The following is a 24,281-nucleotide window of genomic DNA, read 5'->3' as shown; positions in this document are numbered from 1 at the left end:
GTATAGATCAGGAGTATTGGTATAGTGACCCATTCCCACTGTACTAGGTATAGATCAGGTATTGGTATAGTGACCCATCCACTGTACTAGGTATAGATCAGGTATTGGGTATAGTGACCCATCCACTGTACTAGGTATAGATCAGGTATTGGTATAGTTACCCATCCACTGTACTAGGTATAGATCAGGGATTGGTATAGTGACCCATCCACTGTACTAGGTATAGATCAGGTATTGGTATAGTGACCCATCCACTGTACTAGGTATAGATCAGGTATTGGTATAGTGACCCATCCACTGTACTAGGTATAGATCAGGTATTGGTATAGTGACCCATCCACTGTACTAGGTATAGATCAGGGATTGGTATAGTGACCCATCCACTGTACTAGGTATAGATCAGGTATTGGTATAGTGACCCATCCACTGTACTAGGTATAGATCAGGTATTGGTATAGTGACCCATCCACTGTACTAGGTATAGATCAGGTATTGGTATAGTGACCCATCCACTGTACTAGGTATAGATCCAGGTATTGGTATAGTGACCCATCCACTGTACTAGGTATAGATCAGGGTATTGGTATAGTGACCCATCCACTGTACTAGGTATAGATCAGGTATTGGTATAGAGTGACCCATCCACTGTACTAGGTATAGATCAGGTATTTGGTATAGTGACCCATCCACTGTACTAGGTATAGATCAGGTATTGGTATAGTGACCCATCCACTGTACTAGGTATAGATCAGGTATTGGTATAGTGACCCATCCACTGTACTAGGTATAGATCAGGTATTGGTATAGTGACCCATCCACTGTACTAGGTATAGATCAGGTATTGGTATAGTGACCCATCCACTGTACTAGGTATAGATCAGGTATTGGTATAGTGACTCCATCCACTGTACTAGGTATAGATCAGGTATTGGTATAGTGACCCATCCACTGTACTAGGTATAGATCAGGTATTGGTATAGTGACCCATCCACTGTACTAGGTATAGATCAGGTATTGGTATAGTGACCCATCCACTGTACTAGGTATAGATCAGGTATTGGTATAGTGACCCATCCACTGTACTAGGTATAGATCAGGTATTGGTATAGTGACCATCCACTGTACTAGGTATAGATCAGGTATTGGTATAGTGACTCATCCACTGTACTAGGTATAGATCAGGTATTGGTATAGTGACTCCATCCACTGTACTAGGTATAGATCAGGTATTGGTATAGTGACCATCCACTGTACTAGGTATAGATCAGGTATTGGTATAGTGACCCATCCACTGTACTAGGTATAGATCAGGTATTGGTATAGTGGACCCATCCACTGTACTAGGTATAGATCAGGTATTGGTATAGTGACCATCCACTGTACTAGGTATAGATCAGGTATTGGTATAGTGACTCCATCCACTGTACTAGGTATAGATCAGGTATTGGTATAGTGACCCATCCACTGTACTAGGTATAGATCAGGTATTGGTATAGTGACCCATCCACTGTACTAGGTATAGATCAGGTATTGGTATAGTGACCCATCCACTGTACTAGGTATAGATCAGGTATTGGTATAGTGACCCATCCACTGTACTAGGTATAGATCAGGTATTGGTATAGTGACCCATCCACTGTACTAGGTATAGATCAGGTATTGGTATAGTGACCATCCACTGTACTAGGTATAGATCAGGTATTGGTATAGTGACCCATCCACTGTACTAGGTATAGATCAGGTATTGGTATAGTGATCCATCCACTGTACTAGGTATAGATCAGGTATTGGTATAGTGACCCATCCACTGTACTAGGTATAGATCAGGTATTGGTATAGTGACCCATCCACTGTACTAGGTATAGATCAGGTATTGGTATAGTGACCCATCCACTGTACTAGGTATAGATCAGGTATTGGTATATTGACCCATCCACTGTACTAGGTATAGATCAGGTATTGGTATAGTGATCCATCCACTGTACTAGGTATAGATCAGGTATTGGTATAGTGACCATCCACTGTACTAGGTATAGATCAGGTATTGGTATAGTGACCCATCCACTGTACTAGGTATAGATCCAGGTATTGGTATAGTGACCCATCCACTGTACTAGGTATAGATCAGGTATTGGTATAGTGACCCATCCACTGTACTAGGTATAGATCAGGTATTGGTATAGTGATCCATCCACTGTACTAGGTAGATCAGGTTGATCCCTATCTAGGTAGATCAGGTATTGGTATAGTGACCCATCCATTGTACTAGGTATAGATCAGGTATTGGTATAGTGACCCATCCACTGTACTAGGTATAGATCAGGTATTGGTATAGTGACCCATCCACTGTACTAGGTATAGATCAGGTATTGGTATAGTGACCCATCCACTGTACTAGGTATAGATCAGGTATTGGTATATTGACCCATCCACTGTACTAGGTATAGATCAGGTATTGGTATAGTGACCCATCCACTGTACTAGGTATAGATCAGGTATTGGTATAGTGACCCATCCACTGTACTAGGTATAGATCAGGTATTGGTATAGTGACCCATCCACTGTACTAGGTATAGATCAGGTATTGGTATAGTGACCCATCCACTGTACTAGGTATAGATCAGGTATTGGTATAGTGACCCATCCACTGTACTAGGTATAGATCAGGTATTGGTATAGTGACCCATCCACTGTACTAGGTATAGATCAGGTATTGGTATAGTGACCCATCCACTGTACTAGGTATAGATCAGGTATTGGTATAGTGACCCATCCACTGTACTAGGTATAGATCAGGTATTGGTATAGTGACCCATCCACTGTACTAGGTATAGATCAGGGTATTGGTATAGTGACCCATCCATTGTACTAGGTATAGATCAGGTATTGGTATAGTGACCCATCCACTGTACTAGGTATAGATCAGGTATTGGTATAGTGACCCATCCATTGTACTAGGTATAGATCAGGTATTGGTATAGTGACCCATCCACTGTACTAGGTATAGATCAGGTATTGGTATAGTGACCCATCCACTGTACTAGGTATAGATCAGGTATTGGTATAGTGACCCATCCACTGTACTAGGTATAGATCAGGTATTGGTATAGTGACCCATCCACTGTACTAGGTATAGATCAGGTATTGGTATAGTGACCCATCCACTGTACTAGGTATAGATCAGGTATTGGTATAGTGACCCATCCACTGTACTAGGTATAGATCAGGTATTGGTATAGTGACCCATCCACTGTACTAGGTATAGATCAGGTATTGGTATAGTGACCCATCCACTGTACTAGGTATAGATCCAGGTATTGGTATAGTGACCCATCCACTGTACTAGGTATAGATCAGGTATTGGTATAGTGACCCATCCACTGTATTAGGTATAGATCAGGTATTGGTATAGTGACTCATCCACTGTACTAGGTATAGATCAGGTATTGGTATAGTGACCCATCCACTGTACTAGGTATAGATCAGGTATTGGTATAGTGACTCATCCACTGTACTAGGTATAGATCAGGTATTGGTATAGTGACCCATCCACTGTACTAGGTATAGATCAGGTATTGGTATAGTGACCCATCCACTGTACTAGGTATAGATCAGGTATTGGTATAGTGACCCATCCACTGTACTAGGTATAGATCAGGTATTGGTATACTGACCCATCCACTGTACTAGGTATAGATCAGGTATTGGTATAGTGACCCATCCACTGTACTAGGTATAGATCAGGTATTGGTATAGTGACCCATCCACTGTACTAGGTATAGATCAGGTATTGGTATAGTGACCCATCCACTGTACTAGGTATAGATCAGGTATTGGTATACTGACCCATCCACTGTACTAGGTATAGATCAGGTATTGGTATAGTGACCCATCCACTGTACTAGGTATAGATCAGGTATTGGTATAGTGATCCATCCACTGTACTAGGTATAGATCAGGTATTGGTATAGTGATCCATCCACTGTACTAGGTATAGATCAGGTATTGGTATAGTGACCCATCCACTGTACTAGGTATAGATCAGGTATTGGTATAGTGACCCATCCACTGTACTAGGTATAGATCAGGTATTGGTATAGTGACCCATCCACTGTACTAGGTATAGATCAGGTATTGGTATACTGACCCATCCACTGTACTAGGTATAGATCAGGTATTGGTATAGTGACCCATCCACTGTACTAGGTATAGATCAGGGATTGGTATAGTGACCCATCCACTGTACTAGGTATAGATCAGGTATTGGTATACTGACCCATCCACTGTACTAGGTATAGATCAGGTATTGGTATAGTGACCCATCCACTGTACTAGGTATAGATCAGGTATTGGTATAGTGACTCATCCACTGTACTAGATATAGATCAGGTATTGGTATAGTGACCCATCCACTGTATTAGGTATAGATCAGGTATTGGTATAGTGACCCATCCACTGTACTAGGGTATAGATCAGGTATTGGTATAGTGACCCATCCACTGTACTAGGTATAGATCCAGGTATTGGTATAGTGACCCATCCACTGTACTAGGTATAGATCAGGTATTGGTATAGTGACTCATCCACTGTACTAGATATAGATCAGGTATTGGTATAGTGACCCATCCACTGTATTAGGTATAGATCAGGTATTGGTATAGTGACCCATCCACTGTACTAGGTATAGATCAGGTATTGGTATAGTGACCCATCCACTGTACTAGGTATAGATCAGGTATTGGTATAGTGACCCATCCACTGTACTAGGTATAGATCAGGGATTGGTATAGTGACCCATCCACTGTACTAGGTATAGATCAGGGATTGGTATAGTGACCCATCCACTGTACTAGGTATAGATCAGGTATTGGTATAGTGACCCATCCACTGTACTAGGTATAGATCAGGTATTGGTATAGTGACCCATCCACTGTACTAGGTATAGATCAGGTATTGGTATAGTGACCCATCCACTGTACTAGGTATAGATCAGGTATTGGTATAGTGACCCATCCACTGTACTAGGTATAGATCAGGTATTGGTATAGTGATCCATCCACTGTACTAGGTATAGATCAGGGATTGGTATAGTGATCCATCCACTGTACTAGGTATAGATCAGGTATTGGTATAGTGACCCATCCACTGTACTAGGTATAGATCAGGTATTGGTATAGTGATCCATCCACTGTACTAGGTATAGATCAGGTATTGGTATAGTGACCCATCCACTGTACTAGGTATAGATCAGGTATTGGTATAGTGACCCATCCACTGTATTAGGTATAGATCAGGTATTGGTATAGTGACCCATCCACTGTACTAGGTATAGATCAGGTATTGGTATAGTGACCCATCCACTGTACTAGGTATAGATCAGGTATTGGTATAGTGACCCATCCACTGTACTAGGTATAGATCAGGTATTGGTATAGTGATCCCATCCACTGTACTAGGTATAGATCCAGGTATTGGTATAGTGACCCATCCACTGTACTAGGTATAGATCCAGGTATTGGTATAGTGACCCATCCACTGTACTAGGTATAGATCAGGTATTGGTATAGTGACCCATCCACTGTACTAGGTATAGATCAGGGATTGGTATAGTGATCCATCCACTGTACTAGGTATAGATCAGGGATTGGTATAGTGATCCATCCACTGTACTAGGTATAGATCAGGTATTGGTATAGTGACCCATCCACTGTACTAGGTATAGATCAGGTATTGGTATAGTGATCCATCCACTGTACTAGGTATAGATCAGGTATTGGTATAGTGACCCATCCACTGTACTAGGTATAGATCAGGTATTGGTATAGTGACCCATCCACTGTACTAGGTATAGATCAGGTATTGGTATAGTGACCCATCCACTGTACTAGGTATAGATCAGGTATTGGTATAGTGACCCATCCACTGTACTAGGTATAGATCAGGTATTGGTATAGTGATCCATCCACTGTACTAGGTATAGATCAGGTATTGGTATAGTGATCCATCCACTGTACTAGGTATAGATCAGGTATTGGTATAGTGACCCATCCACTGTACTAGGTATAGATCAGGTATTGGTATAGTGACCCATCCACTGTACTAGGTAATAGATCAGGTATTGGTATAGTGATCCATCCACTGTACTAGGTATAGATCAGGTATTGGTATAGTGACCCATCCACTGTACTAGGTATAGATCACTAGTCCCTGAGCAGGTATTGTCACAATTGTAAAGTCATGTGAAAAAGTATTTTGTATTTTAAATGGCCAAGCGTTGGATCTGGATTCCTGTGGTGCCTACTTTACTCACCGGCCACTTCATTAGGTCCCCCTTGCCTAGTAGTGGGTTGGACCCCCTTTATTAGGTCCCCCTTGCTAGTAGCGGGTTGGACCCCCTTTATTAGGTCCACCTTGCTAGTAGCGGGCTGGACCCCCTTGCTAGTAGCGGGTTGGACCCCCTTTATTAGGTCCCCCTTGCTAGTAGCGGGTTGGACCCCATTTATTAGGTCCCCCTTGCTAGTAGCAAGCTAAGACCACCCAGCTGAAGTGCTGACAGCCGGATAGAAAGTCAATGACCTCTTCCTCACACCTCCTGATGACAACTATTCCGTGCAGCCAAGATTGGAGATCATGTGGACTGACTATGTGAGGTCCCCCTGCCTGACTAAGGCATGTCCAGACCAGATGGAGGTCTGGGGACCTTGTTAGTCGACTTTTGATGAGGGAGAAATGTGATGGACTTACTCAGGACAGAGGCTTGTGGAGGGGACAGAATTCCAGCCCTCTTGCCTACCAATTATGGGCCCTGGATTTTGGGGGAACGGTGCTCTTTGTGAGGTGTATGCCTGGGGACCCTTGAGGTGGTGTTACTTTGGATTCAGGTCCATGTCCCCCCAAGACACACAGACTCTGGGGACCCTGGATATGCCATATTAGAAACAGTGACTGATCCTAGCCTGTCATTACCACCTAACCTGGCACTATACCACCTATCCTGGCACTACACCACCCTAACCTGCCACTACCACCTAACCCGGCATTACCACCTAGCCTGCCACTATCACCTAACCTGGCACTACACCACCCTAACCTGGCACTACCACCTAACCCGGCACTACCACCTAGCCTGCCACTACCACCTAACTTGGCACTACTGTATATCACCCTAACCTGGCTCTATATCACCCTAACCTGGCACTATTTCACCTAACCTGCCACTACCACCTAACCTGGCACTATATCATCTCCCCGTAAACTACCCTAACATCACTTGACGTCGACGTGCGGTGCACTGCCTGTCTGCCTGGGGGGGGGGGCAGATATAGAATACGCCCCAGGTGCCAATTTTGAAAACCATTTATCATTTTCCTTCCACTTCACAATTATGTGACACTTTGTGTTGGTCTATCACATAAAATCCCAATAAAATACATTTATGTACAAAATGTGGGAAATTTCAAGGGGTGTGAATACTTTTTTTATAGTTGGGGCCCCCTACTTTTGTCCCTGTCCCCCCATGTGCCGCCCCTAAATATGAAAGCCGGAGACGCCACTGTAAATTATTCGTTAATTAGGTTTCTGGTTCCAGTTTGTATTGTCATCATGGTGTATATATTTGTGAGATCTCAAATAAAGGAGGCTATTCCTGATGTACTCCAAGACTGGTGTTGTCTGGTTCTTTGGGGTTACTATAGTAGATCCATCGGTCTCGTGTTCCAGGACTTAGCACCAGATCCATCGGTCTCGTGTTCCAAGACTTAGGACCAGATCCATTGGTCTCGTGTTCCAGGACTTAGGACCAGATCCATTGGTCTCGTGTTCCAGGACTTAGGACCAGATCCATCGGTCTCGTGTTCCAGGACTTAGCACCAGACCCATCGGTCTCGTGTTCCAGGACTTAGGACCAGATCCATCGGTCTCGTGTTCAGGACTTAGCACCAGACCCATCGGTCTCGTGTTCCAGGACTTAGCACCCAGATCCATCGGTCCTCGTGTTCCAAGACTTAGGACCAGATCCATTGGTCTCGTGTTCCAGGACTTAGGACCAGATCCATTGGTCTCGTGTTCCAGGACTTAGGACCAGATCCATCGGTCTCGTGTTCCAGGACTTAGCACCAGACCCATCGGTCTCGTGTTCCAGGACTTAGGACCAGACCCATCGGTCTCGTGTTCCAGGACTTAGGACCAGATCCATCGGTCTCGTTGTTCCAGGACTTAGGACCAGATCCATCGGTCTCGTGTTCCAGGACTTAGGACCAGATCCATTGGTCTCGTGTTCCAGGACTTAGGACCAGATCCATCGTCTCGTGTTCCAGGACTTAGGACCAGATCCATCGGTCTCGTGTTCCAGGACTTAGGACCAGATTCATCGGTCTCGTGTTCCAGGGCTTAGGACCAGATCCATCGGTCTCGTGTTCCAGGACTTAGGACCAGATCCATCGGTCTCGTGTTCCAGGACTTAGGACCAGATTCATCGGTCTCGTGTTCCAGGGCTTAGGACCAGATCCATCGGTCTCGTGTTCCAGGACTTAGGACCAGATTCATCGGTCTCGTGTTCCAGGACTTAGGACCAGATCCATTGGTCTCGTGTTCCAGGGCTTAGGACCAGATCCATCGGTCTCGTGTTCCAGGACTTGGGACGCGATATAATGATGGACGCACTCAAGCGGAGTGTGGGAGGTTCCATCACAATTAGCAATTTGTGTTACCAAGCAACTGAACAGGTGTACCTAATAAAGTGGCCGGTGAGTGTATATTTATCTGTATACAGTGTGTGGGGGAGGGGTGTACTTTCTCACATGACTGTACAGGTATTGAGGTTCAGTCGCTCGTGTACAGATCTCAGTAATGATCGATCTTATGACACGCTTGGTTCATATATGTGGTTCTCAATTTCCAGCAGATCAGTCCGGTGATGAAGACGGATGTCGGACAATATTCCTGCCAAGCAGAAAATCCTCAGGGGAAGGAGTCATCGGCACCAGTCCAGATGGAAGTCAGTAAGTATCGGACATTCGGGGGGGGTGACCCCTCTCCGGACAGTATTTATAATATAGGAAGTGAGAAAATATAAAATGCTGAGTTTATAATACAAAATGTAAAAAGGACATCATGATGGCCATATCCATGTAATATAGGGAGATATAATCCCATCTGCACTACACAGAACATTCCGGGTTCTACAAAGAAGCTTCACATAAGAATCTCAACGCATTTCGACAACACTCCTATGTGAGTGCATGTGAAAAACATCAAAAAAAACACATTCATTATGATGCTCCACCCCATCACTCTCCCCCTGCTCCGCCCATCACTCTCCTTCCCTGCTCCGCCCATCACTCTCCTTCCCTGCTCCGCCCATCACTCTCCTTCCCTGCTCCGCCCATCACTCTTATCCCTTGCTCCTCCCATCATTCTCCCCCCTGCTCCTCCCACCACAAGAGGCAGCTCTCTAATTAGGTAGTCGCCTAAGGCCTCACACTCACAGGGGCCTCGCGGCCGCCTAGTTTGCCTAATTAGAGAGCTGCCTCTACTGGCAGCCATAACCCCCCCTGCCATAAGCACAGTGCTGAGTCCGCTCGCCGCCACAAGGAGAGATAGCAGCTGTTTACTGGGTGATTGAAGCTCACTGACAGCTCAGGATCACAGCCAGGGAGAGCCGCTCAGAGCCAGCGCTGACACTTCCCCCTTCCCCTCACAAGCAGGAGAGGAGAGAGAACCGCTAATGCTGCTCCTCCTCCTCCTCCTGTCTGCCCTGCTGACCCAACGGGACCAGTGGGGGGGCCCCATGAGAAACTCTTGGGGATGAAGCCAGTGCCAGTGTTGTAAAAAAAAGCTCGACCTATGCAAAACCTCAACCCTGTCACTTCCGGTGCGGCTACGTCACCAAACAGCTGTTCGCGCAGCTTCACTGCGCATGCGCGGCTTCACCGCTGCTATACCGTGCATGCGCAGACGCTATTTTTCAGTTGAGAAAAAATTATAGACTTGGGGCGGGCGGAAGTGGTGCAAGTTGCTTAATTACATAATCAACAGCACCCGCCTCCCAACACGCCCTAGGCGGCTCAGGAGAAGAGGTGGGCCCCGTGCATAATAACACTGTGTGTGTGTATGGGAGGTTGAGGAAAAACATAAAGCTGCACCCCCCATCATTGTGTCCATCAAATGCAGCCAGGCGCGTTCCCCTGCTCCGCTGTCACTAACCCCCCCGTGGCCAGTCCGGCGGCACTTACCGAGTCACGGGGCTTCCTCCTCCTCTTCTGTAGGTGGCTGCAGGTCTGCTCGGCTCCTCAGGCTTCTTCCGCCATGTCTCCTCTCCTGCCAAAGTGTTAGGCATCCAATAGGATCGCCTAATGCTTTGGCCAATACGGGAGACAGGTCTCAATGACCTGCCTGCTGATTGGCAGGGAGGAACGTTAGTGTGAAAATAGCGAAAATTAATCTGCTATGCCACACAACAGAGTGGGATTGGGACGCAGTGCTCTGTGCCCCAAGCCCACCATATTTTGAAGCCTATTAGACCCTCTGGCTCTTGGTGGTGGACGTGGGAGAAGGAGAGGGCTCCTGGGTGGTAGGTGGGAGAAGGAGAGGGCCCCTGGGTGGTAGGTGGGAGAAGGAGAGGGCTCCTGGGTGGTAGGTGGGAGAAGGAGAGGGCTCCTGGGTGGTAGGTGGGAGAAGGAGAGGGCTCCTGGGTGGTAGGTGGGAGAAGGAGAGGGCCCCTGGGTGGACGTGGGAGAAGGAGAGGGCTCCTGGGTGGTAGGTGGGAGAAGGAGAGGGCTCCTGGGTGGTAGGTGGGAGAAGAGAGGGCTCCTGGGTGGTAGGTGGGAGAAGGAGAGGGCTCCTGGGTGGTAGGTGGGAGAAGGAGAGGGCTCCTGGGTGGTAGGTGGGAGAAGGAGAGGGCCCCTGGGTGGTAGGTGGGAGAAGGAGAGGGCTCCTGGGTGGTAGGTGGGAGAAGGAGAGGGCTCCTGGGGTGGTAGGTGGGAGAAGGAGAGGGCCCCTGGGTGGACGGTGGGAGAAGGAGAGGGCTCCTGGGTGGTAGGTGGGAGAAGGAGAGGGCCCCTGGGTGGACGTGGGAGAAGGAGAGGGCCCCTGGGTGGACGGTGGGAGAAGGAGAGGGCTCCTGGGTGGTAGGTGGGAGAAGGAGAGGGCTCCTGGGTGGACATGGGAGAAGGAGAGGGCTCCTGGGTGGTAGGTGGGAGAAGGAGAGGGCCCCTGGGTGGTTGAAGGAGAGGGTGCCACCCTTCTTCCCCCGGAGGACAGGGACCCCCTACTCCTCAGTCTAGGTGAGTACTTACCTGGGTGGAATGTGGGGGGGCGCTCCTCAGTCTAGGTGAGTACTTACTTGAGAGGAGTGTGGGGGGTGCGCCTCAGTCTAGGTGAGTACTTACCTGAGAGGAGTGTGGGGGGTGCTCCTCAGTCTAGGTGAGTACTTACCTGAGAGGAGTGTGGGGGGCGTTCCTCAGTCTAGGTGAGTACTTACCTGAGAGGAGTGTGGGGGGGCATTCCTCAGTCTAGGTGAGTACTTACCTGAGAGGAGTGTGGGGGGTGCTCCTCAATCTAGGTGAGTACTTACCTGAGAGGAGTGTGGGGGGCGCTCCTCAGTCTAGGTGAGTACTTACCTGAGAGGAGTGTGGGGGGCGCTCCTCAGTCTAGGTGAGTACTTACCTGAGAGGAGTGTGGGGGGGCGCTCCTCAGTCTAGGTGAGTACTTACCTGAGAGGAGTGTGGGGGGTGCTCCTCAGTCTAGGTGAGTACTTACCTGAGAGAAGTGTGGGGGGTGCTCCTCAGTCTAGGTGAGTACTTACCTGAGAGGAGTGTGGGGGTGCTCCTCAGTCTAGGTGAGTACTTACCTGAGAGGAGTGTGGGGGGTGCTGCTCCTCAGTCTAGGTGAGTACTTACCTGAGAGGAGTGTGGGGGGTGCTGCTCCTCAGTCTAGGTGAGTACTTACCTGAGAGGAGTGTGGGGGGCGCTCCTCAGTCTAGGTGAGTACTTACCTGAGAGAAGTGTGGGGGGGTGCTCCTCAGTCTAGGTGAGTACTTACCTGAGAGGAGTGTGGGGGGGTGCTGCTCCTCAGTCTAGGTGAGTACTTACCCTGAGAGGAGTGTGGGGGGTGCTCCTCAGTCTAGGTGAGTACTTACCTGAGAGGAGTGTGGGGGGTGCTCCTCAGTCTAGGTGAGTACTTACCTGAGAGGAGTGTGGGGGGTGCTGCTCCTCAGTCTAGGTGAGTACTTACCTGAGAGGAGTGTGGGGGGCATTCCTCAGTCTAGGTGAGTACTTACCTGAGAGGAGTGTGGGGGGTGCTCCTCAATCTAGGTGAGTACTTACCTGAGAGGAGTGTGGGGGGTGCTCCTCAGTCTAGATGAGTACTTACCTAAGAGGAGTGTGGGGGCGCTCCTCAGTCTAGGTGAGTACTTACCTGAGAGCAGTGTGGGGGGTGCTGCTCCTCAGTCTAGGTGAGTACTTACCTGAGAGGAGTGTGGGGGGCGCTCCTCAATCTAGGTGAGTACTTACCTGAGAGGAGTGTGGGGGGCGCTCCTCAGTCTAGGTGAGTACTTACCTGAGAGGAGTGTGGGGGGCGCTCCTCAGTCTAGGTGAGTACTTACCTGAGAGGAGTGTGGGGGGCGCTCCTCAGTCTAGGTGAGTACTTACCTGAGAGGAGTGTGGGGGGTGCTCCTCAGTCTAGGTGAGTACTTACCTGAGAGGAAGTGTGGGGGGGTGCTCCTCAGTCTAGGTGAGTACTTTACCTGAGAGGAGTGTGGGGGGTGCTCCTCAGTCTAGGTGAGTACTTACCTGAGAGGAGTGTGGGGGGTGCTGCTCCTCAGTCTAGGTGAGTACTTACCTGAGAGGAGTGTGGGGGGTGCTGCTCCTCAGTCTAGGTGAGTACTTACCTGAGAGGAGTGTGGGGGGCGCTCCTCAGTCTAGGTGAGTACTTACCTGAGAGAAGTGTGGGGGGTGCTCCTCAGTCTAGGTGAGTACTTACCTGAGAGGAGTGTGGGGGGTGCTGCTCCTCAGTCTAGGTGAGTACTTACCTGAGAGGAGTGTGGGGGGGTGCTCCTCAGTCTAGGTGAGTACTTACCTGAGAGGAGTGTGGGGGGTGCTGCTCCTCAGTCTAGGTGAGTACTTACCTGAGAGGAGTGTGGGGGGGTGCTCCTCAGTCTAGGTGAGTACTTACCTGAGAGGAGTGTGGGGGGTGCTGCTCCTCAGTCTAGGTGAGTACTTACCTGAGAGGAGTGTGGGGGGTGCTCCTCAGTCTAGGTGAGTACTTACCTGAGAGGAGTGTGGGGGGAGCTCCTCAGTCTAGGTGAGTACTTACCTGAGAGGAGTGTGTGGGGTGCTCCTCAGTCTAGGTGAGTACTTACCTGAGAGGAGTGTGGGGGGTGCTCCTCAGTCTAGGTGAGTACTTACCTGAGAGGAGTGTGGGGGGGCGCTCCTCAGTCTAGGTGAGTACTTACTTGAGAGGAGTGTGGGGGGTGCTCCTCAGTCTAGGTGAGTACTTACCTGAGAGGAGTGTGGGGGGCATTCCTCAGTCTAGGTGAGTACTTACCTGAGAGGAATGTGGGGGGTGCTGCTCCTCAATCTAGGTGAGTACTTACCTGAGAGGAGTGTGGGGGGTGCTGCTCCTCAGTCTAGGTGAGTACTTACCTGAAAGGAGTGTGGGGGGTGCTCCTCAGTCTAGGTGAGTACTTACCTGAGAGGAGTGTGGGGGGCATTCCTCAGTCTAGGTGAGTACTTACCTGAGAGGAGTGTGGGGGGTGCTCCTCAGTCTAGGTAAGTACTTACCTGAGAGGAGTGTGGGGGGCATTCCTCAGTCTAGGTGAGTACTTACCTGAGAGGAGTGTGGGGGGCGCCCCTCAGTCTAGGTGAGTACTTACCTGAGAGGAGTGTGGGGGGTGCTGCTCCTCAGTCTAGGTGAGTACTTACCTGAGAGGAGTGTGGGGGGTGCTGCTCCTCAGTCTAGGTGAGTACTTACCTGAGAGGAGTGTGGGGGGTGCTCCTCAGTCTAAGTGAGTACTTACCTGAGAGGAGTGTGGGGGGTGCTGCTCCTCAGTCTAGGTGAGTACTTACCTGAGAGGAGTGTGGGGGGTGCTGCTCCTCAGTCTAGGTGAGTACTTACCTGAGAGGAGTGTGGGGGGTGCTCCTCAGTCTAGATGAGTACTTACCTGAGAGGAGTGTGGGGGCGCTCCTCAGTCTAGGTGAGTACTTACCTGAGAGGAGTGTGGGGGGTGCTGCTCCTCAGTCTAGGTGAGTACTTACCTGAGAGGAGTGTGGGGGTGCTGCTCCTCAGTCTAGGTGAGTACTTACCTGAGAGGAGTGTGGGGGGTGCTCCTCAGTCTAGGTGAGTACTTACCTGAGAGGAGTGTGGGGGGCGCTCCTCAGTCTAGATGAGTACTTACCTGAGAGGAGTGTGAGGGGCGCTCCTCAGTCTAGGTGAGTACTTACCTGAGAGGAGTGTGGGGGGTGCTCCTCAGTCTAGGTGAGTACTTACCTGAGAGGAGTGTGGGGGGCATTCCTCAGTCTAGGTGAGTACTTACCTGAGAGGAGTGTGGGGGGTGCTCCTCAGTCTAGGTGAGTACTTACCTGAGAGGAGTGTGGGGGGTGCTCCTCAGTCTAGGTAAGTACTTACCTGAGAGGAGTGTGGGGGGTGCGCCTCAGTCTAGGTGAGTACTTACCTGAGAGGAGTGTGGGGGGTGCGCCTCAGTCTAGGTGAGTACTTACCTGAGAGGAGTGTGGGGGGTGCGCCTCAGTCTAGGTGAGTACTTACCTGAGAGGAGTGTGGGGGGTGCGCCTCAGTCTAGGTGAGTACTTACCTGAGAGGAGTGTGGGGGGTGCTCCTCAGTCTAGGTGAGTACTTACCTGAGAGGAGTGTGGGGGGCGCTCCTCAGTCTAGGTGAGTACTTACCTGAGAGGAATGTGGGGGGTGCTGCTCCTCAATCTAGGTGAGTACTTACCTGAGAGGAGTGTGGGGGGTGCTGTTCCTCAGTCTAGGTGAGTACTTACCTGAGAGGAGTGTGGGGGGTGCTGCTCCTCAATCTAGGTGAGTACTTACCTGAGAGGAGTGTGGGGGGTGCTCCTCAGTCTAGATGAGTACTTACCTGAGAGGAGTGTGGGGGCGCTCCTCAGTCTAGGTGAGTACTTACCTGAGAGGAGTGTGGGGGGCGCTCCTCAGTCTAGGTGAGTACTTACCTGAGAGGAGTGTGGGGGGTGCTCCTCAGTCTAGGTGAGTACTTACCTGAGAGGAGTGTGGGGGGTGCTCCTCAGTCTAGGTGAGTACTTACCTGAGAGGAGTGTGGGGGGTGCTCCTCAATCTAGGTGAGTACTTACCTGAGAGGAGTGTGGGGGTGCTGCTCCTCAGTCTAGGTGAGTACTTACCTGAGAGGAGTGTGGGGGGCGCTCCTCAGTCTAGGTGAGTACTTACCTGAGAGGAGTGTGGGGGTGCTGCTCCTCAGTCTAGGTGAGTACTTACCTGAGAGGAGTGTGGGGGGTGCTCCTCAGTCTAGGTGAGTACTTACCTGAGAGGAGTGTGGGGGGCGCTCCTCAGTCTAGGTGAGTACTTACCTGAGAGGAGTGTGGGGGGTGCTCCTCAGTCTAGGTGAGTACTTACCTGAGAGGAGTGTGGGGGTGCTCCTCAGTCTAGGTGAGTACTTACCTGAGAGGAGTGTGGGGGGTGCTCCTCAGTCTAGGTGAGTACTTACCTGAGAGGAGTGTGGGGGTGCTGCTCCTCAGTCTAGGTGAGTACTTACCTGAGAGGAGTGTGGGGGGCGCTCCTCAGTCTAGGTGAGTACTTACCTGAGAGGAGTGTGGGGGGTGCTCCTCAGTCTAGGTGAGTACTTACCTGAGAGGAGTGTGGGGGTGCTGCTCCTCAGTCTAGGTGAGTACTTACCTGAGAGGAGTGTGGGGGGTGCTCCTCAGTCTAGGTGAGTACTTACCTGAGAGGAGTGTGGGGGGCGCTCCTCAGTCTAGGTGAGTACTTACCTGAGAGGAGTGTGGGGGTGCTCCTCAGTCTAGGTGAGTACTTACCTGAGAGGAGTGTGGGGGGTGCTCCTCAGTCTAGGTGAGTACTTACCTGAGAGGAGTGTGGGGGGTGCTACTCCTCAGTCTAGGTGAGTACTTACCTGAGAGGAGTGTGGGGGGTGCTACTCCTCAGTCTAGGTGAGTACTTACCTGAGAGGAGTGTGGGGGCGCTCCTCAGTCTAGGTGAGTACTTACCTGAGAGGAGTGTGGGGGGTGCTTCTAAGTCTAGGTGAGTACTTACCTGAGAGGAGTGTGGGGGGTGCTCCTCAGTCTAGGTGAGTACTTACCTGAGAGGAGTGTGGGGGGCATTCCTCAGTCTAGGTGAGTACCTACCTGAGAGGAGTGTGGGGGGTGCTGCTCCTCAGTCTAGGTGAGTACTTACCTGAGAGGAGTGTGGGGGGTGCTGCTCCTCAGTCTAGGTGAGTACTTACCTGAGAGGAGTGTGGGGGTGCTGCTCCTCAGTCTAGGTGAGTACTTACCTGAGAGGAGTGTGGGGGGCGCTCCTCAGTCTAGGTGAGTACTTACCTGAGAGGAGTGTGGGGGTGCTGCTCCTCAGTCTAGGTGAGTACTTACCTGAGAGGAGTGTGGGGGGTGCTCCTCAGTCTAGGTGAGTACTTACCTGAGAGGAGTGTGTGGGGTGCTCCTCAGTCTAGGTGAGTACTTACCTGAGAGGAGTGTGGGGGTGCTGCTCCTCAGTCTAGGTGAGTACTTACCTGAGAGGAGTGTGGGGGGTGCTCCTCAGTCTAGGTGAGTACTTACCTGAGAGGAGTGTGTGGGGTGCTCCTCAGTCTAGGTGAGTACTTACCTGAGAGGAGTGTGGGGGGTGCTCCTCAGTCTAGGTGAGTACTTACCTGAGAGGAGTGTGGGGGGTGCTCCTCAGTCTAGGTGAGTACTTACCTGAGAGGAGTGTGGGGGGTGCTCCTCAGTCTAGGTGAGTACTTACCTGAGAGGAGTGTGGGGGGCATTCCTCAGTCTAGGTGAGTACTTACCTGAGAGGAGTGTGGGGGGCGCTCCTCAGTCTAGGTGAGTACTTACCTGAGAGGAGTGTGGGGGGTGCTCCTCAGTCTAGGTGAGTACTTACCTGAGAGGAGTGTGGGGGTGCTGCTCCTCAGTCTAGGTGAGTACTTACCTGAGAGGAGTGTGGGGGGCGCTCCTCAGTCTAGGTGAGTACTTACCTGAGAGGAGTGTGGGGGGTGCTCCTCAGTCTAGGTGAGTACTTACCTGAGAGGAGTGTGTGGGGTGCTCCTCAGTCTAGGTGAGTACTTACCTGAGAGGAGTGTGGGGGTGCTGCTCCTCAGTCTAGGTGAGTACTTACCTGAGAGGAGTGTGGGGGGTGCTCCTCAGTCTAGGTGAGTACTTACCTGAGAGGAGTGTGTGGGGTGCTCCTCAGTCTAGGTGAGTACTTACCTGAGAGGAGTGTGGGGGTGCTCCTCAGTCTAGGTGAGTACTTACCTGAGAGGAGTGTGGGGGGCGCTCCTCAGTCTAGGTGAGTACTTACCTGAGAGGAGTGTGGGGGGCGCTCCTCAGTCTAGGTGAGTACTTACCTGAGAGGAGTGTGGGGGTGCTGCTCCTCAGTCTAGGTGAGTACTTACCTGAGAGGAGTGTGGGGGGCGCTCCTCAGTCTAGGTGAGTACTTACCTGAGAGGAGTGTGGGGGGCGCTCCTCAGTCTAGGTGAGTACTTACCTGAGAGGAGTGTGGGGGGTGCTCCTCAGTCTAGGTGAGTACTTACCTGAGAGGAGTGTGGGGGGTGCTCCTCAGTCTAGGTGAGTACTTACCTGAGAGGAGTGTGGGGGGTGCTCCTCAGTCTAGGTGAGTACTTACCTGAGAGGAGTGTGGGGGGGTGCTCCTCAGTCTAGGTGAGTACTTACCTGAGAGGAGTGTGGGGGGTGCTCCTCAGTCTAGGTGAGTACTTACCTAAGAGGAGTGTGGGGGGTGCTCCTCAGTCTAGGTGAGTACTTACCTGAGAGGAGTGTGGGGGCGCTCCTCAGTCTAGGTGAGTACTTACCTGAGAGGAGTGTGGGGGTGCTGCTCCTCAGTCTAGGTGAGTACTTACCTGAGAGGAGTGTGGGGGGCGCTCCTCAGTCTAGGTGAGTACTTACCTGAGAGGAGTGTGGGGGGTGCGCCTCAGTCTAGGTGAGTACTTACCTAAGAGGAGTGTGGGGGGTGCTCCTCAGTCTAGGTGAGTACTTACCTGAGAGGAGTGTGGGGGCGCTCCTCAGTCTAGGTGAGTACTTACCTGAGAGGAGTGTGGGGGTGCTGCTCCTCAGTCTAGGTGAGTACTTACCTGAGAGGAGTGTGGGGGGCGCTCCTCAGTCTAGGTGAGTACTTACCTGAGAGGAGTGTGGGGGCGCTCCTCAGTCTAGGTGAGTACTTACCTGAGAGGAGTGTGGGGGGCATTCCTCAGTCTAGGTGAGTACTTACCTGAGAGGAGTGTGGGGGGTGCTCCTCAGTCTAGGTAAGTACTTACCTGAGAGGAGTGTGGGGGGTGCTCCTCAGTCTAGGTAAGTACTTACCTGAGAGGAGTGTGGGGGGCATTCCTCAGTCTAGGTGAGTACTTACCTGAGAGGAGTGTGGGGGCGCCCCTCAGTCTAGGTGAGTACTTACCTGAGAGGAGTGTGGGGGGTGCTGCTCCTCAGTCTAGGTGAGTACTTACCTGAGAGGAGTGTGGGGGGTGCTGCTCCTCAGTCTAGGTGAGTACTTACCTGAGAGGAGTGTGGGGGGTGCTCCTCAGTCTAAGTGAGTACTTACCTGAGAGGAGTGTGGGGGGTGCTGCTCCTCAGTCTAGGTGAGTACTTACCTGAGAGGAGTGTGGGGGGTGCTGCTCCTCAGTCTAGGTGAGTACTTACCTGAGAGGAGTGTGGGGGGTGCTCCTCAATCTAGGTGAGTACTTACCTGAGAGGAGTGTGGGGGGTGCTCCTCAGTCTAGATGAGTACTTACCTGAGAGGAGTGTGGGGGCGCTCCTCAGTCTAGGTGAGTACTTACCTGAGAGGAGTGTGGGGGCGCTCCTCAGTCTAGGTGAGTACTTACCTGAGAGGAGTGTGGGGGGTGCTGCTCCTCAGTCTAGGTGAGTACTTACCTGAGAGGAGTGTGGGGGTGCTGCTCCTCAGTCTAGGTGAGTACTTACCTGAGAGGAGTGTGGGGGGTGCTCCTCAGTCTAGGTGAGTACTTACCTGAGAGGAGTGTGGGGGCGCTCCTCAGTCTAGGTGAGTACTTACCTGAGAGGAGTGTGGGGGCGCTCCTCAGTCTAGGTGAGTACTTACCTGAGAGGAGTGTGGGGGGGGGTGCTCCTCAGTCTAGGTGAGTACTTACCTGAGAGGAGTGTGGGGGGCGCTCCTCAGTCTAGGTGAGTACTTACCTGAGAGGAGTGTGGGGGGTGAGTACTTGGCTTTACTTTACTGGTCTACTTACCTCTCCTATCACCTACCTGTACATACGATCGGATTGTTGGCCAACAAATCTGTGGACTTTTGTCTGAAGGGCGTGGCCTAATCTTGTCTTCTATACACACAGCACACAATTGTCGGCCAACAATCACGAAGGTGAGAAGGTAGTGATGTACGACGTGGTCTGTCAGCTCTTCATCGCCACCCTCTGGGCTCCTCTGTAATTTCATGTTGGTGAAGTTTGGTGTTGATTTGTGATTCATCATCCAGACATCCGAGGAGAATATTATTATTATTATTATTATATTATTATTATTATTATTATTATTATTATTATATTATTATTATTATTATTATTATTATTATTATTATTATTATTATATTATTATTATTATTATTATATTATTATTATTATTATTATTATTATTATTATTATTATTATTATATTATTATTATTATTATTATATTATTATTATTATTATATTATTATTATTATTATTATTATTATATTATTATTATTATTATTATATTATTATTATTATTATATTATTATTATTATTATTATTATTATTATTATCGCTGTGACTTTATTTTGTTGGATAATAAAGATTTGATTTGTTGTATTTTCTATATTTGTGGTGAAGTTCTATCACCAGAGATCACCTACCTGTCCTCTTCTTCTCTCCTCGCCCTCTTCTCCTCTCCTCGCGCTCTTCTCCTCTCCTCGTGCTCTCTTCTCCTCTCCTCGCAGTCTCCTCTTCTCCTTTCCTCGCCCTCTTCTCCCCTCCTCGCACTCTTCTCCTCTCCTCGCGCTCTTCTTCTCTCCTCACGCTCTTCTCTTCTCCTTGTGCTCTTCTTCTCTCCTCATGCTCTCCTCGCACTCTTCTCCTCTCCTAGCGCTCTCCTCTTCTCTTCGCACTCTATTTCACTCCTCGCGCTCTTCTCCTCTCCTTGCGCTCTTCTTCTCTCCTCGCGCTCTTCTCTTCTCCTCGTGCTCTTCTCCTCGTGCTCTTCTTCTCTCCTCATGCTCTTCTCCTCTCCTCGCACTCTTCTTCTCCTCTCCTAGCGCTCTTTTCTTCGCACTCTATTTCGCTCTTCTCCTCTCCTCGCACTCCTCTCCTCGTGCTCTTCTCCTCTTCTTGCGCCCTTCTTTTCTCCTCATGCTCCTCTCCTCTCCTTGCGCTCTTCTCCTCTCCTCACGCTCTTCTCCTCGCGCTCTCCTCTCTTCGTGCTCTCTTCTCCTCTCCTCGTGCTCTCTTCTCCTCTCCTCATGCTCTCTTCTCCTCTCCTCGTGCTCTCTTCTCCTCTCCTCGTGCTCTCTTCTCCTCCCCTCGTACTCTCTTCTCCTCTCCTCGCAGTCTCCTCTTCTCCTTTCCTCGCAGTCTCCTCTTCTCCTTTCCTCGCCCTCTTCGCCCTCTTCTCCCCTCCTCGCACTCTTCTCCTTGCGCTCTTCTCCTCTCCTCGCACTCTTCTCCTCGTGCTCTTCTTCTCTCCTCATGCTCTTCTCCCCTCCTCGCACTCTTCTCCTCTCCTCACGCTCTTCTCCTTGTGCTCTTCTCCTCTCCTCTGCTCTTCTCCTCGTGCTCTTCTTCTCTCCTCATGCTCTTCTCCCCTCCTCGCACTCTTCTCCTCTCCTCACGCTCTTCTCCTCTCCTCCGCTCTTCTCCTCGTGCTCTTCTTCTCTCCTCATGCTCTTCTCCCCTCCTCGCACTCTTCTCCTCTCCTCCGCTCTTCTCCTCGCACTCTTCTCCTCTCCTAGCGCTCTCCTCTTCTCTTCGCACTCTATTTCACTCCTTGCGCTCTTCTTCTCTCCTCACGCTCTTCTCTTCTCCTCGTGCTCTTCTCCTCGTGCTCTTCTTCTCTCCTCGTGCTCTTCTTCTCTCCTCATGCTCTTCTCCTCTCCTCATGCTCTTCTCCTCTCCTCGCACTCTTCTTCTCCTCTCCTAGCGCTCTCCTCTTCGCACTCTGTTTTGCTCCTCGCGCTCTTCTCCTCTCTTTGCGCTCTTCTCCTCTCATCGCGCTCTTCTCCTCTTCTTGCGCTCTTCTTTTCTCCTCATGCTCCTCTCCTCGCGCTCTTCTCCTCTTCTTGCGCTCTTCTTTTCTCCTCATGCTCCTCTCCTTGCGCTCTTCTCCTCTTCTTGCGCTCTTCTTTTCTCCTCATGCTCCTCTCCTCGCGCTCTTCTCCTCTTCTTGCACTCTTCTTTTCTCCTCATGCTCCTCTCCTTGCGCTCTTCTCCTCTTATTGCGCTCTTCTTTTCTCCTCATGCTCCTCTCCTCTTCTTGCGCTCTTCTTTTCTCCTCATGCTCTTCTCCTCTCCTCCCGCTCTTCTCCTCTCCTCACGCTCTTCTCCTCTTCTTGCGCTCTTCTTTTCTCCTCATGCTCCTCTCCTCGCGCTCTTCTCCTCTCCTCGTGCTCTTCTCTTTTTTTTAACAAATAGATGTGCTTTATTGTATCATAAGGAAGAAAGTTACAGAATATCTCTTGACATAATACAGAACATTACATGACAGATGAGCATGAGCAATCACATATCAGGGTCATACATGTGCAAGGGGTGATACATCAGTATATATTGAAATTGTAGGCAATACAATGACAAAAAGGAATCTGACGTGTCCTGAGACTTCCCCTGCCTCCCCCCCAGATAAGAGATAAATCCACTGTGGCTCCCTAAGATGAGATCCAAGGAGTCCACACTTTCTCGAATTTCCATGGACAACCTGGATTGATATATGTGATTCTATACATGGCCTCAATCTGTGCCTCCCAGGCCGACACGGTCGGGGGTGAAGAGTCTGTCCACTTCATCAATATCTCCTTCTTGGCATAATAAAGTGAAAAGGAAACAAGCAATTTTTAGATGATAGGCTCTCTGTTCATTGTCATGAATCCCGAGAAGGGCCAACTCTGGAGTGATTGGTATGGATACTTGCAGCTTGGAATTTATCTCTGCGAATATCGCACACCAATATGTTGCTATCAACGAGCATTCCCAGAACATGTGGAAAAAGGTTCCGATTTGACACTTACATTTGTTACACATGGGGTCTCTGTCAGGGAATATGCGATGGAGTCTCTGCGGGGTGTAGTAAATCCTATGTATAAATTTGACCTGGATTAATTGATCTTTAGATGCAATCACCAGTTTAGGACCATTATCTAGACATTCCTCCCAATCCTCTCTGTCTAATGATGGGATGTCAGTATGCCAGCTGTCCCATAATTTTGCTATTTTAGGAGAGTCCTTACCCAGAAGCACAACATACAAGGTGGAAAGGGGCATAGAGACATCGCCAGATGCCAAGAGTTCTTCAATGGGATCTGCCTGGAGCAAAGGTGTCTGAGGAAACTGAGCCCGTGCCACATGCCTAAGTTGAAGACATCTAAACCTCATCCCTCTGGGCAACTTAAATTTAGTCATTATTTCCGTAACAGAGAGTAACTCCCCTCTGGGCATAATTTGTTCTATAGTTATAATGCCAAACCTGGCCCAAAGCTGTGGGTCAGGCACAGTCCGGAAGTGTTTGAGTGCTGGGTTTCCCCATAACGGGTTTGCTGGCGATAATTGACCCGGTGAGAGGAATCTGCGTCTTGCAGCCACCCACACCCTCCACGATGCCCGAGTGGGTCCAGGAACTCGCGTATAGGGAAAGTTACGTAGATCAGTAAGGGAGCCCAGATAATTTGCCTCAAGGCAGACTGCCGCATTCATTTTAGATCCCTGAAACCACCAGTAGGCCGACACCAACATAGCCGCCCAATAATAAACCTGAAAGTTGGGGAGGGCCAGTCCTCCAAGGCAAGCAGGCAGCCACAGGGTAGAGCACGCCAATCTGGGGTTCCCACCCCCCCAAATAAAGGTTCCCACCAAACCATCAACCTCCTTAAAAAACGAAACAGGGATCCATACCAGGGAATTTCTAAAAACATAGTTAAATTTAGGTAGTATCATCATCTTAAGGAGGTTGATGCGCCCCAATAGATTTAATGGCAAGTCAGCCCAGGCCAAGCACTTCGCACGCAGCGTACTCAAGATAGAGCTCAAATTTTTAATAATAAAGTATGATGATTTTTTTGTGATTACTATCCCTAAATATTTGAACTCCTTCACCCATTGTAGTGGGGAGGATGGTGGCCCAGAGGCAGCCACATCGTCCAGAGGGAACAGTACTGATTTGGTCCAGTTGATCCTTATACCAGATAACCCCCCAAAGTTGTCAAAGATTCTCAAGGCCGCGAGAAGAGACGGACCCGCATCATTCAGGTATAGAAGCGCGTCATCCGTGTACAGAGACAGCCGCTCTTCCAACAGACCCACCCGCAAGCCCAGGACATCCGGAGCACTCCTGACTGAGATTGCCAGTGGCTCCAACGCCAGGGCGAACAGGCTGGGGGAGAGCGGGCAACCCTGTCTCGTGCCGCGGAATAAATCAGTGCTCTTCTCCTCTACTCGTGCTCTTCTCCTCTCCTCGTGCTCTTCTCCTCTTCTTGCGCTCTTCTCCTCTCCTCACGCTCTTCTCTTCGCACTCTTCTCTTCTCTTCGCGCTCTCTTCTCCTCGCGCTCTTCTCCTCTCCTTGTGCTCTCTTCTCCTCTCCTCGTGCTCTCTTCTCCTCTCCTCGCAGTCTCCTCTTCTCCTCTCCTCGCCCTCTTCTCCCCTCCTCACACTCTTCTCCTTGAGCTCTTCTCCTCTTCTCACGTTCTTCGTCTCTTCTCCTCGCACTCTTCTCTTCTCCTCGCACTCTTCTCCTCGCACTCTTCTCCTCTTCTCCTTGCACTCTTCTCCTCTTCTCACGCTCTTCATCTCTTCTCCTCGCACTCTTCTCTTCTCCTCACACTCTTCTCCTCGCACTCTTCTCCTCTTCTCCTTGCACTCTTCTCCTCTTC

At 50.2% G+C, this 24,281-nt stretch overlaps 1 protein-coding gene across 1 annotated transcript in view; it reads left to right on the top strand.

Moving 5' to 3' along the window:
- LOC141116670 (junctional adhesion molecule A-like) overlaps nucleotides 1-22,838 on the top strand; it is a 49,556-nt gene extending 26,718 nt beyond the window's left edge. Inside the window, exons 5-6 of the mRNA XM_073609062.1 lie at nucleotides 8,900-9,003; nucleotides 22,634-22,838. Coding sequence (XP_073465163.1) covers nucleotides 8,900-9,003; nucleotides 22,634-22,838 — 309 coding nt within the window. The remainder of the gene's footprint in view (nucleotides 1-8,899; nucleotides 9,004-22,633) is intronic.
- Nucleotides 22,839-24,281: the final 1,443 nt, after the last annotated feature.

This window comes from Aquarana catesbeiana, linkage group LG13 (genome assembly GCF_042186555.1).
Source record: "Aquarana catesbeiana isolate 2022-GZ linkage group LG13, ASM4218655v1, whole genome shotgun sequence".
Lineage (NCBI taxonomy): Eukaryota > Metazoa > Chordata > Amphibia > Anura > Ranidae > Aquarana > Aquarana catesbeiana.
Note: the sequence above shows the minus strand (reverse complement) of the source record. Positions and strands in the feature narration are given on the sequence as shown.